General features: G+C 24.6%; 1 protein-coding gene across 2 annotated transcripts in view; it reads right to left on the bottom strand.

Annotated features, from left to right (window-relative positions):
* The window catches only part of LOC145841081 (telomerase protein component 1-like), a 36,324-nt gene extending 24,228 nt beyond the window's left edge, over nucleotides 1-12,096 (bottom strand). For both annotated transcript variants that reach the window (XM_082948448.1, XM_082948449.1), the window contains exons 1-10: nucleotides 11,551-12,096; nucleotides 11,136-11,285; nucleotides 10,078-10,200; nucleotides 9,827-9,988; nucleotides 6,814-6,952; nucleotides 6,045-6,171; nucleotides 2,845-3,002; nucleotides 2,305-2,414; nucleotides 2,011-2,128; nucleotides 412-496 (exon numbers count right to left, since the gene is read on the bottom strand). In XM_082948448.1, the coding sequence (XP_082804574.1) occupies nucleotides 412-496; nucleotides 2,011-2,128; nucleotides 2,305-2,414; nucleotides 2,845-3,002; nucleotides 6,045-6,171; nucleotides 6,814-6,952; nucleotides 9,827-9,988; nucleotides 10,078-10,200; nucleotides 11,136-11,285; nucleotides 11,551-12,090 (1,712 nt within the window). In that variant the 5' untranslated portion in view covers nucleotides 12,091-12,096. The remainder of the gene's footprint in view (nucleotides 1-411; nucleotides 497-2,010; nucleotides 2,129-2,304; nucleotides 2,415-2,844; nucleotides 3,003-6,044; nucleotides 6,172-6,813; nucleotides 6,953-9,826; nucleotides 9,989-10,077; nucleotides 10,201-11,135; nucleotides 11,286-11,550) is intronic.
* Nucleotides 12,097-12,912: the final 816 nt, after the last annotated feature.

Genomic DNA, 12,912 nt, shown 5'->3' with positions numbered 1-12,912 from the left:
TTGTTTGTGACGGAAAACATTCAGATGTCTATAACACAAACTTTACAATTTAACTGTCTTAGTTCAAGTACATATCTTATTTTAATTGTTTTTAAATAGAGAACTAGTAAAATAGTTTTTATTCGAAATGAAGTAACAAATTTTGAAACGGTGAACTTCATTCAAATGAAAAAGATACTGCTAGTTGTTTAAGAAATTCAAATATTTTGGGTTTTCAATTATACATTTTTATTTTTTTCTTTTCTTTTAATATTTGAGATTAACAATTAACATTTTTACTTTATATCAACTACTTATTTATTATTGTGTAAGAATTTAGTTTAAAATCTCATTTATTAAGTTTAAACTAATTTTTTTTAAAACGTATATTAACTTAGTGTTTTTGAAAATTATTTATCATTTGAAAATTACCTTTTTACCCAGTCTGGCAAATCATCTTTAACTTTTTTATCTTTCTTACGCTTTTGACTTTTTTGAGAATACTTTGTTTCTATACCTACGATTTTATTGAAAACAAAGAATTTTAGTTAAAAAGAAATACATACCTTAATAATCATATCTAAAATTAAAAAAAAATTGTCATTTAAAAATTGTATAGTCATAGTATACGAGCAATGGTTTTTCTTACTACTGAAATCAATTACCAATAATAGTTACAAATATCTGTTATTAAAAATTAGCTAAAAAGTTAGTAAATTTAAGAACTGAGTGTTCGTTATACATGTTAACCTTAAGAAAAGTTATTACTAAAATAAGCTTTATCTTATAACAATTTTTAAGCAAAGTTGATCAGCTAACAATATGTACTGCGATGCATAAAAGCGATTCATGGTCCACGAATATAAAATAGTAAATAAAGACTGAACAACGTTTTTATTTAAAAAAAACTCGTTGCTTTTACAAAAACCTTTTGTTTATCTGACTTGAAAATTAATGCACTTTGAAGAAAAAGAGAAAAATTTAAAAGTAAGTATTTAAATACAAATACAATTTTGATCTATTTATCTATAAAATCATAAGATGTATCAAGTGTACACAACTCTTTCTTTTTTACTTTAGTTTAATGATATTTAGTGCATTGAGTATTTTTTAAAGTTACCTTAGTAGATTAACTAGTATAAATTGCATTTTTTTATTTAATATAACCTTAAGTGACAAGTTGTAAATAATTTTCTAACAATGAATAAAAGCCTTAAACATTACACAAAACAATCTAATTCAATTAAGTTAACACACTAAAAAAACTATTTAAAGTTATACAAAATAGCTGAAGTTAATGATGACTAATAAAATTATTCTAATATAGTTTAAAAAAACTTGCATCAAATGTCTCTTACTTTTAGCCTTGGACGATTAAATTTAATTTTTATTGCGCAAATTTTGTTAACGACTTCCAATTAATTAGTTTTTTTTTGAAGTTAAAACAATTTTTTGTATTATTTAGTACAATAAACTTGAAAATTAAATTGTTTAAAGAACTGCATTGTACGTTTTTAAAAGTTTTTACTTGTCACCGTTATCATTTGTATATTTAAACATTTGTTTAAACATTCTTATTTTAATTACATCCAGGAAAATAATATTTAAGAAGTTAGTAAAAACGATGTATAAATATATTTGTAGGTATATTGTGATAATTATTTAATTATCATATAATATTTTAAAATTATTTGGTAGAACTTTAATTAATCAAAAATTTAGAAAAAAAAGTTTATAAAAATATTTTTCAATTAACTAGCAGGAGTTTCACATAAAATAATTAACAATCTTGAATCAGCCTTAAGTTATTTCTATAATTCAAAACTGGCATGAGAACTGAAAATTTCAAAAAAAAAAAGATTGAACCACGTGTCGAAAATTTACTACATTAAAAAAAAAAAACTAAGATACTCTAGTTTAAGCCAAATATAAAACTTTATTCTCAATTCACGCAAATAAAAACTATTAGTTTAGTTTACATAAACTTTATTTAATTAATTGTTATTAAGTTTGTTTAACTTAACCTCTTACCTTTAGCTAACTCTTCTCTTTTTTCTAGTGCTTTATCAAGTTGTGTTTCTAGCTCATCTAAAACTTCATAGCCTGAAAAGTAGCTTATAGGAAACTGACGGCCATTAGCAACTGCATTCTGATAAGTTTGATATTTAGATTTAACACTTACAATTTAACTTATTTAGTATTAAGACTATATTTTAACAAATTTAGTATACTCTAATAACCAAAAAATTAATAACATTCTTTTTGATGTTAATACATTTAAGTGTTAAGCTTAAGAACTTAATTTATAGATTTAATTCATACAACCTGATTTGGAAGCCATTTAAGTACTTTTTGATGATGCTGTTCAGATATACCAGCCTGTATCATATTTCGTATATTTCGAAGACAAGCCATGTACCCAAGCTTGCGCTCATCTATAGTAAAAGATAACTTTTTTTAACTAGACAAAAAATCTTAATTACACCTTTTTTTAACTTAAAACATATTTATCAGTTTTTTTTTTATTTTTTCTATGAAGAATTTTCAATTTTTTTCAATTTACATTAGTTTAAATATGTAATGTAAAACCATCAAGTAATTTTTATTTAGTAATTTAAGAGTTCATAAACACTTTCAATTCTAACTTTAGTACTACTTACTAGAAAAAATGTATTTTCTAATAAATCGTTGATAAATTTTTGGTATTAACTGAAAACAACTATTAAATTAATTCAATGATTTAAAAGTTTGTAATTAACTTAATAAATGTAGATTGACAATCAGTTTTGTATTCAAAATTTTTATCAACAACAATTTTAATTTAAGTCAACTTAAGAAATTATAAATATTGGCCTTCGAACAAACCAAGTAATTTTTGCCATACACTTGGTTTATTCCCATGCAAAGAGCATAAGGTTTCCCATGTATCTGGTACCTTAAGCTTCATACGAGTTCCTGATAACCGAGGATCGAATTCACCGTCTAACTTGCATTCTCTAAACTTATCAACGCTTTCAGGGTACCTGACACATGTTTTAAGTAAATTTAAGTCAAATTAGAGACCTATAATGACTCAAAGGTCATTAGTCTACGCTTTTTAGTATATCAAAAACATTAAAAAAACCTAGTAAGAAAAAAGCAAAGATAGTTGAAGTTACTTTAGGCTGTATTGACTAAAAATTTTGAAGATTTATTTTTTTCCAGTATTTTAACTGATTATATATTATTTTTTGTTCTATTTAGATGACATTTAACAAAAAAAAATACTTTGTTACTACATTTTACAATCAAATTGTAAGTATTATAAGTATAAATATATAAAAAATATGTGTAAAGTACATATTAAGTTTAAGACCTACCATTTAAGTACTTTTGAATAAAATCTAAAAACTGAGATCTATCTTTAAAATTTTAACCACCATTCTCCATACCTTTTAAACATATAACAGGGTTGCCACTTGTTTTTTTAATTTTTTTTTCCATACTTTCCCAATTTCTTCAATGTTTTTAAAAGTACATATTTTTGGGTCTATTTTTAGTTTAAAGTTAAGTTGAAGGTAAGAAACTGTGTTAAATACTATTAAAACATTGATAAGCTACTTTAACTACATTTTTTAATAAAAAAAAATTTTATGACAAAAATTTTATATTTATATGATAGAATTTTTGTGTCAGATCGAAATTCTACTACTGAACATGTGAAAATTGTTAAAACTACAGGTTTTTTAGTGATTTTCGTTCAAAATTCAAGATTTTTCAGTTTTTATTTTCAAAATTTCCCAAATTCAAGGTTTTTCCAGGATTCCAGGTAAAGTGGCAACCCTGTATATAAGTTTAATTAAAGAAAAATTTCAATATGTTGTTACTTAGTTCATTTTAATAAAACAGCAAAATATTTTTTTTTCTATCTTAAATTATGAATGTGTTTTCATCGTTTTTCAACTCAAAAAATACCTTAACAGGGATGCTAAATATTTTTGGCAAATTTTTTCCAGGATTTTAAAATTAAATGTTTTTGGTTCGTTTTTAGTTTAAATTTAAGTTTTAGGTAAAAAACTGTGTTAAATAGTATATCGACATTGAAAAGATATCGTTAACCTTTTTTAAATGTGTTTAAAAAATCTTGATGAAAATTCTAGGTTTTTCCAGGATTCCAGGTTTTTTGGCAACCCTGTCTTCACTTTAGTTTCTAAAAGCTTTAACTTTTTGATATACACAGTTTTATTGGCTTTATTCCATTATACGATTTATTTTTTTTTATTCATTAAGACTTTTTAATGCAAAGTCAGTTTCGGTCAAAATCGTCGTCAGTGCTTATATAAAAAATTATTAATTTATCAAATTTATCTTAACATTACATTTTTGTAATAATCCATTATATGATTGGTAAATGTACAATGTACTGTACATGCATGGACTTCCTGCGTTTGTTCAACCTTTAAAATTTTAAGAAAAAAATTAATACCTTAAAAAAAAAGATATCATCCAAATTTAAATTTCGTAAACTTATCTGAATCTAGTTAAAGTTCAACAAAGTGTAACAATTGGTAGGAGTATTATTCAACATGTTAAGTATTTAAATAATCTTGCACAAAAATAAAATCCATCAAATTTCTTGTAATCATAGCATTTTTTATTTTATCAATGTTTGTAAAACTATAAGTTATCATCCGAAGTTTGTTGTCATTATTTGCTATAAACAATTTTTGGTAGACAACAAAGAATCAAATTCATTTTGCAAATAGTCATTTTTTTTTAAGTTTCTGATAAAAACACAATATTTTTTAATCATTAACCTAAAATTGACAAGAAATAATAATACCAGGAAAGTTTTTATAGCAAAGTTACAAATCTAAAAATTTGAACTTAAATATAAAATTTAAGCAAGATACCCTTAATTGTTTTAATCAGTGGTCTTCACGGTGTGCAAATATACACACTCAAGTGCACGAGATCCATTTTTGGGGGCATAAAACTCACTAAACTTAATTTAAAAACTTTCACTAAATATTGTTGAGTACTAGGTGAAAAGTAAAAAAAAAGAATAAAATATTTCAAGTAAGTGTGCACAGATTTTATTTTCCATGAATAAAACTTGTCTTAACTGTTGTTTTTATTTTTTTCATATTTTTTATTATTTAGTAAAACAGACTAAGTTTAAGGCCATAGGGGGTTGGCCATTTTTTTTACAAGTTCATCTTATTTTATAGAGTTTTTACTAAGCTTCAAGTTGCTTTTTACCGTTAAAAAAAATTCAAACAATTTTTTGAGATATGACAGGTTAAAGTATGGCCGTATAACAGGTTCCCTATAGGAAGGAAAAACTAAACCGCAAAAAAACTACTATTTCATTTAAAATCTATCTTCTCCTAAATTTTTCAAGCAATCTTCTTCAAAATTTTACAGTCTAATTGTTATACAATTAAAAAAACATTACTTTGGTATTAAAAAATTTTTTGTAAAAAACTTTTTTATTTTGAAAATAAAGACTTTTTTTTTTAGTTTTAGTAATAAGATTTTTTTTAATAAAATTCATAATTAACGTTTTTTTCTTATAATAAAATCAACATTTCCTGAAAATTTGAAAAACATTGCTTAAAAAATGAAGGAGGAGAGAGATTTATAAGGATTTTTTAAATTTCCAAGAAGATTGACCCCAAAAAATTTGCAGGCTATACGTTTGTATTGGAAACTTTTTACAAAAAATTAAATACCTCAAAAATTAAATGACATTGTTTAATTCTAAAAAAAATTGCTTGTAGTTTGTACGTAAAGGTTTCATATAAAAGCTTAAGTTAATTTTCGTATAAAAAAGTGTTGAAGCACCAATTGACAATTTTCTAAACTATAAGGGCTTAAGTGGCAAGCTTTAGGAATGAGTAAACCTAACCAAAACACTTTTTTATCTTTTAGGTTGTACACAAAAACAAAAACTGTCTCTCAAATTAATAGTAATATAATATTTGACTTCAAGAATTTTCAAGAACTCTTAACATACAAACACTTTAAATATACTGAGTTGAAAATGTCATTATCAAAACATAGTTAGAACTAAAAAGACTTACTTTTTCCCTAGAATAGCCATAACGTGTTTAGCTGGATGTGCAATATGTAATCTTCTTAATAGCTGTTTCATATTAATTGTTTTGTGCCTGTCATCTTTCTTTTCAGCAGACTTTTTGTTATACTTGGCTGTGATATACTTTACAGTTATAATTTTAAATGAAAAAGAACTTCAACTAAATAGAAAAAATTATTTAATATTATTTACTATTAAGGCTGTAATTCTTTGAACTTTGAAACCTGCATGAGTCACCAAGAACTAGTTTATGCTCAAGGTTTAAAATATTAAATAATTACAAATTAGAGAAGCGCATGTATATAAAAGTTTTACCTTAATCAATAAACTAGTCTTTTATTTGTAAACTAAGTTTATAACAATAAAATAAAAAGCTAAGTCAGCTAAAAACAAAGATTGACCAGAGTTTAAAAAAAAAATTGAATTAGCTTGAAAGAGTGGCATTAATGCATAATTTATTTTAAAAACTGAAATCTTTATTTTACTAGTTGATATAGTGTTTCACAACATTTAGTATTTTCAATTTATTTATTTATCAATGTTTCAATAAAACTTTTTAGAAAATAACCTAAGAAGTCTATCAAAAAAACTTTTGACATTAGTTTTTATGTACAGATTATTCTTCTATTATTTATTTCGTTTTTAAGATAGTAGTAAATATTTTTATGGTTTTAAAACAATATTACCTTTGTACTTCAATATTTTTAAAATCTACTTAAATAAAAAAAGTTAAGGAGTTATTTTTCACTGTTTACCTAGCTGATATTCACTAAAATCTGGAAACTTTTCAATCATAGCTTTTCTCAAACAGCTCGGCCAGCTTGTTGTATTACGAATTGGAACTTCACTTTCCAATGGAGCAATACTGTTACTTATCTTTGATTGCTGCATTGCCTTAAATGTTTTAAAAGCATTTTTACACTTCTAAAATAAGTTCGGCTGGCAAAGACATAAACTACATTATAAGTTAAGTACTACAAATATTTTGTACTTAACTAATTAAAAATAAAATTTATCTACTTTTTAACAATTATTTTGCAGCTTAAATTACGGTTACTAAGCTTTTTATCATACTTTTTTCATCAACTAAAATTCCCATACCAGTCAAGTTTTTTGGCAGATTAAAATCATATTTATATAAAAACATCAATACTATCAATTTAAGTTAAAAAAAACAAATATTATTAATTACTCAATATGCTATGCATTGATGATTACACAATACAGTTTTCTTTTTATAAGATGACATAAGATTTAAATATAGCATATATTTGCTTTTTTGTTTAGCACAGTAAGTTTTTAAAAATAATGGTGTACTTACAATTGTCACCTGCTCAACTCCTACCCAACTTTTTTTTTACTATCACTGTTACCCCTAATCTTTGGTCGGTACGCGGTTAATTGTGCGCAGGTGGGAACTGACCAGTTCCCAAAAATAACATACTTCGCAGGGTTGCTAAAGGTTTTTCAAAATTTTTATCCGGTTTTCTGAAGTTTTACCGGGCTTACAAAAGTACAAGCTTGTGAGTCTATTTTTAGCATAACTTTAAGTTTAAATTCTTAATTAGTTTAAGAACAATGAAAAGCTATTGTAAAGCTTCTTCAAATGTGTTATTTAATAAGCAAATATTAATAATAACGAAAAAAAGTTCAACTACATGACAGTATATTTGCATCAAATCAAAATTTCATTACTTAACATGTAAAAATTGTATACTATTCAATGTTTTTCCAGGTTGTTAGTGATTTTTCTTCAAAATTCCAGGTCTTTTTCAAACGTTCTTAAATTCCAGGTTTTTCTAGCCTATATTTTCAAATTCCACTTCTTCTAGGATTCCATATTTTTTGGTAGTCCTGATCCGAGTTATTTCATAGTTTAATTTAACTTATATATGATGTATAAAATATAGCAAAATTAATTTAATAGCTAATGTCTATAAATTTTAAGAAATCTTTAACTTAAGAACTAAATTTACAATTTTTATTTATATATTGAATATATTGCATCCATTAACTATTATTAATTTTTTAAATTTTGTTTAATTAATGTTAGTTAAGGATTTTTTAGGGTTCAAGATTTATTTCTTGTTTTGTTAAGTTTTGAACACTTCCAACTTTTATATAATACTGATGATTAAATACAGTTTAACTCTTATAGGGTTAGTTCAGCGTTTGGTGGGCATTTTGAGGTCTCCAGCCAAATTTCGGAAACCAAAATATTTGCAGGCTGCAGTTCCTTAAGTATCTAGTGACAGTTTAAAAATACTCCTTTACAAGCAAAAACTGCATGTTTGCAGGCCGCAGTTTTACTTTTGGTGGGCCACATACCCTTAAAATAAGAACCTTCTCACAAGTTGCAATTTAGCAACCCTTAAGTTCCTATACTTTAAATAAAAAAATAAAAAAATTAAGTTTTTATTTTTCCTTTTAAAATTTATAATATAATTAAAATACAGAACAAACATGTTCTTTCATTTTAAGTTTTGTACTTAGTGCTACATATTTTGTAGGTAAAGAAGAGTTAAGTAAAAGTAATATAAACAAACTACTTCACCCATGTTTCTGTTAAAATGCTTTCTCAGACTATGAGGAAGAATTGGTGCATTTTAGCATCAAGCCCAAAAACGCTTAAAGTAATTTGTGCTTTATACAACACATATCTAGTTTATATAAAGTTATTTACATACATTCATTCTGGACATGGCATCAACTGTATCTGTGGAGTTTGACTCTCTTTTTTTTTGTGTATACCAGTATACCAGGTCCTTAGACCTAACATTTCGAGTGCTTTTAAAAAAATAAGGATACAAAATATAATCTTAATTGAAAATAACTTGTAATCACAATTATAAGATATTTAAATTAAGGAATACTTAGAAATTCAAAGTTCAACAACTCAAATTCTTAAAAAAATGTTTAAAGGGCCTCAAATAAGAAAATAAAATTTATTTAAAAAAAAAAGCGGTTATAGATTTATAAGATTAGGATAGTAATATAAAATTTAAAACTAAATGTTTATTTGGGTCGAGACTTAAAATTTTACTAAAAGTTACTATATTTTAATATTTGTTTTAGCACTACTGATAAAATATCTATAATTTTTCAAAAAAAAAACTTCTTGGTAGTTATTAGACCTACAAACACTTTTTTCATATATATACTACTTTTTGAGTTATAGCCCTTTTAAATTTTGATGAATTTGAGTTGTCGGAATTTGAACATTCATGCACCCAAGCAACTCTAATGAGAAACTTGAAACACTACTACAGTCTGTTCTATACCAATAACGCCATAATTAAATTTGTTATGTTACAAATGGAACTTTGTTATTTTAACAATTTAAGTAACATAACAAGAGTCTTATGCTAAACAAATCGTGAAATTCAACTTAATTTATCTTTAATTTAATTAAGATAGCAAGAAAGAAAGTAAGCAGTAGCAAATTTAATTAATTTATTTTAATTGTTTTAATTATACATAGACTATAAGAGTTTATTTTTGTGTGAAGAAAAATTTCATTTTTGTTTATAAAATTTCCATACTTTATCAACTAGTTTTATTTGTTGTAAATTTTTGGCTAGTAAATCATTTATATTTCAATCATAATTAGATGAATAATTACCATTTAACTTTTGATCAACTAAAAACTGGAGAAAGTTTTAGAAACGTATCAAGTTAACTTAAAAAACGCAAGTTACTACAACTTACTTAAAAATTCAATTTAATATTACTAATAGTGACAATTATTTATCAAGAACTAATACTAACCATAAACAAAGTCGCAACTTCTATCATATCAGAAGGTAAGTTAATGCAATATTTAAAATATTTTCTAATGTATGGCTTGCTTTGGGAATTTATTGAGGCATATGCTAACAAAAAATTACTCATTTTCCGAATGTTTAAGTCTTGTCGAGAATAAAGAGCTAACTGAAATATGTATTAAAAATTTAAGATTGTAACTATATATTTTATTACATAAAACTAAAAAAAAATATGTTTATATAACAGTTTAAAACCTTTAACAAGAACTCTGGATCTTTGACTAATAAGTATTGCAATGTGTCTACAATTTCATGACCTGGGTCATCATAATTAGGAGGGTCAACAAGGGAACATATCAAAATTTTGATCGCTTCAATCTAAAAAGTGTTATTAGAATAAAACACATCTTTTAAAGTATTTGGTTATGCTGAAAATAGACAAATCGTAGATCCTTTTTTGTTTGCTACTAATTTCTGTTTTCTTAAAAAACAAAAAGTACTTGAAAATTTTATTTTATTATATATGTATTTTCTTTTTGATACTCCTAGGTATAGGTATTTAGTGTTTCCAGTTATTTTCAAACAAGGACACCGTATTACTAGTCTGAATTGTTGCAGTAAACTTTACACTAGTTTAGTTTTATATAATAAACACGCCTAAAAACACCATTAAAACAAATCTATTAAAATTTAAGTATAACATTTTAGTATAAAATAAACATATTAATATTGCTAAAATATCCCTTACTTTTTTGTACTCATTTCTAAAATTAACTATAATTTAAAAAGATAATTAAAACATATTTTAAGTTTAAAATGTGAAATTGTATTGGATTAAAAAAATATTTTTAAAACATAAAACAATAGTATATCAATATTTCTACCGTGCCTTTTATAACTTTTTAGTGATTTTTATCAAAAAGTGTACTTTTGGATGTCCTATGTTAATTTGTAATAATGAACGGTTTTTTAATTTACTGGTTTGAAAACAACTATTTTTCACAAAATTTCCTAAGTCTAGATGCCATTAATCTACCAAGAACGTGAAAGTAGTATTTATAAATGCAACACTTACATACAATCTAACTTATATGACTATGTTGGGAACTAGACTTAGTAATTAAGTAGAGAAAAATTATAGCAAACAAATATTTATAGATAAAACTCAATGTTTGTAGTGATTCAAATTATCTACATGTTTTCAGTACATCTAAAAAAACCTACAGTAACAATTTATATTTTGCTAAATTTATAAATTTATCTTTTAGTTAAGTTATAGTTACAAACACTACATTTTTTTTAACATTACCAACTTTTTTCTCTATCAATTCATAGTCAACATTGCTTTCAGGCTCCAAAGTTTTGTTTGTAAAAAATTTCATATGTAGAAGTTTTTCATTAACATAGTATTCTTGGGAACAGTTTTCAATAGTCCGTAAAGACAACATAAAACTGTTATCAACCTAATTATTTTTTTTTATGTTATACTAAGCCATAAAATTCCTTTAACTAAAAACAAAAAAATCTTAACTTTAAGTGTAGTATTTTCAACCAAATATTTTAAACCCCAGTTCATAATAATATCAACATTATTAAATTAATATTACAAAGAATCATATCAGTACTACTTAGAATTATTAAGTATTTCTTATGTTAAATTAGTAAAAAGCTGGATAAGGTATTTAAAACTTTATTACAACTGAATTAGTCAAGTTTTACTGAACTTACCGGACTAAAACTTTTATCAGTTTTTGCACCAAGTTGAGTAAGATTTTTATCAGAAACTGTACCAATTGCAGAGTTGAAACCTCTAATTTGTGTTAAACAAGTCGATGACAAAATAGACTTTACTTTCAACTCATACTCTTTAAGCATAGGGTTTTCTAGGCTAACTTTATTAACCTTTGCAACACATTTATTAGTTTTATTACTAGTAATAAAAGGGTTCATCAACATTGTATTTTTTTGTTTAGTTTTAAAACTTGTTAACTTTAATAAATCATTTTTTGTATTCAAAAAATTGTTGTGCACTAATGATTCCAAGCCAGACTCTAAACTCTTTAACATCAAGTTTTCTGTATTACTCAAGCTTTTATGACTAGTCAGTATTTCATTTTGAAGTGCTTTTTTTATACCATTCTTTGATGTTTTTTTTTTGGCATCTTTACAAAGAAGTTGAGACGATTTTACTAAACTATAATTTATTAGATCAACTTTTGGTTTAGGAAAGTATTCATTAGACCTTATATTACTTTTCAAAGCTGGCATACTTGCCAAGTTCTGAAAAAATGAATGTTTATAGATTTACTTAGACTACATTATTAAATTGTGTATTTCTATTTATGCTGTTAAAAAACTGAATACAACTATTAGTCAACAAAATTCTTAATTTTAAATCCAGCTGATAAATCCATAAAATATAGCAAATTTATAGGGAAATTATCAAAATTAAACAATGAATTTTAAATGTTACAAACATATTTTTAAGGTACATAAAGTAAAAATGGCATTAACCGTTTATAAGTGTTGTGTTAATAAGAAATTTATGAGAGTTCAATGGTTTTTGAGCTCTATTTTTAGTTAAATAAGCAGACTTTAGATAAATTGTATTTAACATAAAACATGAAAAATTTTATCCACTTGGTGGTGCCATGGGTCAGTTTTGTACTGAGATTGCAAAGATTTTTATTTGAAAAGAAAAAAATCTTTTGTGTGTTTTTTCACCAAGCTGTGTCCCTGTTTTGGCTTTCAAATTACAATCACTAAGCAAAAAATAAACGCAATTTCTAAGGATTTTTTAGAATATTGTAAATTTATAGGAATTTATAGGGAAGTAGGAACCCTGATCTTAGTAAAAAACTGATCCTAATTTGTATATCAGATAAATCAAAATTCTTAATTTATTTAGTTTTATCAGTTAAGTTTTTTATACACAAACATCAAGTATAAAAAGTTCTACTATTTTGAATTGACAATCTGACATATGAAAATTGAAAAAACCTTTAACTTATAAGTAACCTTGTTTTTGCTAGGAATCATTAGAAAAGGGCTTCCTGTTTCTTTCAAATGACCCCTTTTAAGAAATAAAAA

The sequence above is a fragment of the Thalia democratica genome, chromosome 7 (assembly GCF_965202585.1).
Source record: "Thalia democratica chromosome 7, ktThaDemo2.hap1.1, whole genome shotgun sequence".
In the NCBI taxonomy this organism is placed as follows: Eukaryota; Metazoa; Chordata; class Thaliacea; order Salpida; family Salpidae; genus Thalia; species Thalia democratica.
The sequence above is the reverse complement of the archived record's forward strand: the minus strand, read 5'-3'. Positions and strand labels throughout refer to the sequence as shown.